The following is a 4076-nucleotide window of genomic DNA, read 5'->3' on the forward strand; positions in this document are numbered from 1 at the left end:
TAGCAAGGAGTACGTGGAGAACCCGGCTACCCCGGCCCCAGTGGGGATGCGGGCGCCCCAGGGGTTCAGGGCTACCCTGGTCTCCCCGGCCCTCGAGGACTGGTAGGGAACCGAGGCGTTCCAGGACAGCCCGGGAGACAGGGCGTGGCGGTGAGTTGGGGCCCGGGGTGGGGGGTGATTCTTCTAGGTAGATCTGTTCTGGGGTGCAGCTTACCCGCCAAAGGCTAGGGGTTCCCAGAGACTCACCGACTTCCCCCAGACTGGTTCCAAGACCAGAGCAGACAGGAAGGCTGTGAGTGCAGCCTGAGGGATTACCCCGCGACCTTCCCAGGTAAGCCCGTGGCCCTGCCAGGTACAGTCTGTTCCTCAGCTTGGCAGTTAATGACTGGACACCAGAGTCTCCTCCATGGCGGCCTCACGCTCAGCCAGGTGGGAGCAGGAGCGGTGGGCCCTTGCAGCCAGGGGCTTCTCCCTGAAGGGCCTCTGCTTTCAGGGCCGGGATGCCACTGACCAGCACATCGTGGATGTGGCGCTGAAGATGCTGCAAGGTGAGGGCAGCAACCCCTCCTCACAGTCCGTTCGAGGGCATCGTCGCCCCCTCACCCTTTCCCAGAGCCTCCATGTGTTCACTTGTCTGAAAATCTGGAGTCCTGGGGTTCCTTCCAGCCCAGTCTCCGAAGGGCTTCGGGACCTTGAATAAGTCACTCTGGGCCTCTGACTTCCGCAAAACAGAGCCCAAGGAAGGGGGAACTTAAACATGGTGCTTTGCTGTCTGCAAACCTAGGGGCCAGGGCCCACAGATGCTCTGCCTCCCCTCGTGTTACTGCTGACACCCACCTCATAGACCTCCCTCTCCCTCCCTCCCTCCAGAGCAACTGGCTGAGGTCGCCGTGAGTGCCAAGCGGGAAGCCCTGGGTGCGGTGGGCATGGTGGGTCCCCCAGGACCTCCTGGGCCCCCTGGATACCCAGGCAAGCAGGGACCCCATGGGCACCCTGGCCCTCGGGGTGTTCCTGGCATCGTGGGAGCCGTGGGTCAGATCGGGAACACGGGGCCCAAGGGTGAGTGCTCCTCTGCAGTGGGCGTGGCGGCCAGGCAGCGGGGGTTGTCCCGGCCAGCCCTCTCCCCATTCCCTTCCCAGGATGACATACAGACCCTTCCCCAGTCCCTCAGCCACACAGTCCGGGAGACACTCCTGGACTTTCTTTCCCAGTAGCAAATGGATGGAAATGAATGTACTATTTTTATCACTTGGGGTTTCTGGGGTTTGTTTTTGAATGTGCTTTGTGATACCCCATAAGCATGTTTCCATGTCAGTAGAGATGGGGCGGCAGACCAGCAGAGCAGTCAAGCAGGCAGGCTGGAGCCACACATGGGTGTGAATCCAGACTCCCCTTTCTCAGCGTGGCTCTCAGACAAGTTACCTACTACTTTCCCTGGGCCTTAGGTTTACCATCTGTAAAATGGGGACACTGAAAGTACCCACCTCATAGTGTAGCAGTGAGGACAGTAGTTCATATAGCGTTCGTCTTAGTTCACTGCTTGATCCACAGTAAATGCGAGATACTGTTATGCTTACTTTCCTGTAATAAACTTTATTGGCTACAGAATCTTCCATCCTTTGTCTGCACCTTCCTTTATTTAACAAGCCCTGCATGATCATTTCCAACTTTCCTCTATTATAAACTAGCACAAAACAGGAATAATTTCTGTGTGTGAAACATAGCAAAAAATAGAGGAAAAGCATTTTTCAATTCTGAAAAAATGAAGATTCCCTTTTTTGTCTACAGGAAAACGTGGAGAGAAGGGTGATCCAGGAGAAGTGGGACGGGGGCACCCCGGGATGCCTGGGCCCCCAGGGATCCCAGGTAAGCTGTTGGCCCTGCCCAGCTAGTGTGTTCCTCAGCTTGGGAATTAATGACACGTGGACACCAGGGCCTCCTCCATGGCGACTACATGCTCAGCCAGCTCAGTCCTTGATACCCCGCTTCTGCACCCCTTTGGAGCACCCGGGAGTCCCTGGGTGGTTCTAGCTCTGGAAGCTGGACCTCTCAGGACTTCCCAGGACCCACCACCATCACTTTACAAAGGTGATGGAAGGGACGTTTGCTCCCAAAACTCACTGGGAGCTGGGAGTAGGGGACAATCACGTAATCTCTGCCTCTGGGGCAGAGTCCCTTCTCCTGTGGTGTCTTTGGCCTCATTTTCTCCATCTGAAAAATGTCTCCACCTTCAAAATTCTGGGTCTGAGGCAAGAGGCGCCCCTAATGTCTTAACTTTCTCCTGTTCACAGGACTCCCTGGCCGGCCTGGCCAGGCAATCAACGGCAAAGATGGCGATCGAGGGTCCCCAGGGGCTCCAGGAGAGGCAGGTCGAACTGGGCTGCCAGGCCCCGTAGGGCTGCCAGGCTTCTGTGAACCTGCAGCCTGCCTTGGAGCTTCGGCCTATGCCTCTGCCCGCCTTGCAGAGCCCGGATCCATCAAGGGGCCTTGAGCATCAGGCCCGGACAGAGCCCGGCAGGCATCCTGGGGGAGAGGACCAGGTCCCCTCTGGGTGGACATGTACCCATCCCCAACCCAGGAAACCATCTCCCCCAGCACCTTCTGTCTGGAACCCAGGAGTCCTGAGGAAAAGGAATTCTAAAACATCAGGGAAGTAGGGGGAGAGCACTGATGGGTGAAAAAGTGAGGCCAACACACAGGGCAAGTGGTGTCGATGGAGTCGAAGCTCTGAAGGAATGGGGTGGCTTTCCTTCCAGGGGGCATCATTCGGCTGTCACCAAAACAAACATCGCAATCTGCACCATTCTCCACTGGCCATCTTGTCCTTGGGTCAGTGGGACGTGGGCACCCTGGGAGGCCTGGGCCCTGCCCAGCTACAGTTCCACCCCTCAGCTCGAGGATTAATGACTGAGGTCTCTGCCAGTTCCTCAGCCCATCTCCCTCTCTGACCTATCAGGTGACTGCTGCTGGGTGACCACCCTGAGGCGGCTATACCCTTAAGCCAGCCCCACTACTTCCTTCCCTGCCTCCCAACTGAGTATTTAAACATCAACTCCCTTCTCTTTCTCGCATAACTCCCCACCCCTTTCTCCCCAGATCTGCCCAGGCCTTTCTGTAAATAAAAGCTCTCAAGTTGGGTACAAACCAGGATATCGGAGTTACTCTATCCTGGAGTTAACCAGGATAGAGGAGTTGTTGGGCTTCTCTTCTTGTGGATGGGGCAGTTGTTGCTGGGCCTCCATTGCCCAGGCAGGAAGGACAGAGGCTCTGGAGGGGGAAGGCAGGATAGGGCGTTTTCTCTGGGCATCTGAATTCTGAGCATTAGGATGGCATGGCATTTTTGAGGAACATCTGTGAGAGGAACCTAAGAATGGAGGCAGGATGCTGACCTACTGTGTAACTTTGGGTGAATCCCTTTTGAGCCGTTGTACAACTGTGGCAAGGACTCACCTGTAACTTGCTCATCCCAGTATAGCACACCCAGTGTCTTGCCAGAGTCTGCCACTTGGAAGGTCATCTGTGAGTTTCAGCACCCACGGTGTGCTGGCCCTGGAGTAGGAGCTGGTAGTGAAAGATTGGAGGACCTTGTTCTTGCCTTCAAAGGGTTTCTGGGTTCATGAGAAAAACAGATATGGACTTGGATGAAAAGCCTAGGCCCTCCCACCTTACCATAAACTTGGTTCCAAGTCCCCTCTATGCTGATGCATCCTTGCCCTCCTCCTTCTTCTCCCCCCTACCCTCCACTAGCCCATCTTCCCTCCTCCCTCCTCCCCTCAACACACATTTACCACTAGTGACATCTCAGCACCCCCTACCCCAATCCAGGGACACAGGAGGAACACAGCGGCGTTAAACTGAGGGCCACTGATGTGGCTTCACCCTCTGTGCTTGGGCAGTTCCCGAGTTAATAGCATCTCAGTCCCCAGGGAAGGCCACGCTGCTACCGTAGCCGCCAAGTACCTACTGGAATGCAGGGCACAGAGGAGGAAGGGAGAGGATGCAAGCTGCAGGAGGCAGCTGAAGCCAAGCCTTGGGCAGGCTCTCAGGTATTACATACCTGGTTGGGGGGAGGGTTC

General features: G+C 56.2%; 1 protein-coding gene across 1 annotated transcript in view; it reads left to right on the forward strand.

The window, feature by feature from the left end:
* Window positions 1-3184, forward strand: part of COL9A2 (collagen, type IX, alpha 2) — a 17200-nt gene extending 14016 nt beyond the window's left edge. The window contains exons 27-31 of the mRNA XM_011977645.1: window positions 4-150; window positions 494-548; window positions 871-1059; window positions 1789-1866; window positions 2292-3184. Coding sequence (XP_011833035.1) covers window positions 4-150; window positions 494-548; window positions 871-1059; window positions 1789-1866; window positions 2292-2491 — 669 coding nt within the window. The 3' untranslated portion in view covers window positions 2492-3184. The remainder of the gene's footprint in view (window positions 1-3; window positions 151-493; window positions 549-870; window positions 1060-1788; window positions 1867-2291) is intronic.
* The last annotated feature ends 892 nt before the right edge of the window (window positions 3185-4076 follow it).

The sequence above is a fragment of the Mandrillus leucophaeus genome, unplaced genomic scaffold (genome assembly GCF_000951045.1).
Source record: "Mandrillus leucophaeus isolate KB7577 unplaced genomic scaffold, Mleu.le_1.0 Scaffold182, whole genome shotgun sequence".
NCBI classification, from domain to species: domain Eukaryota; kingdom Metazoa; phylum Chordata; class Mammalia; order Primates; family Cercopithecidae; genus Mandrillus; species Mandrillus leucophaeus.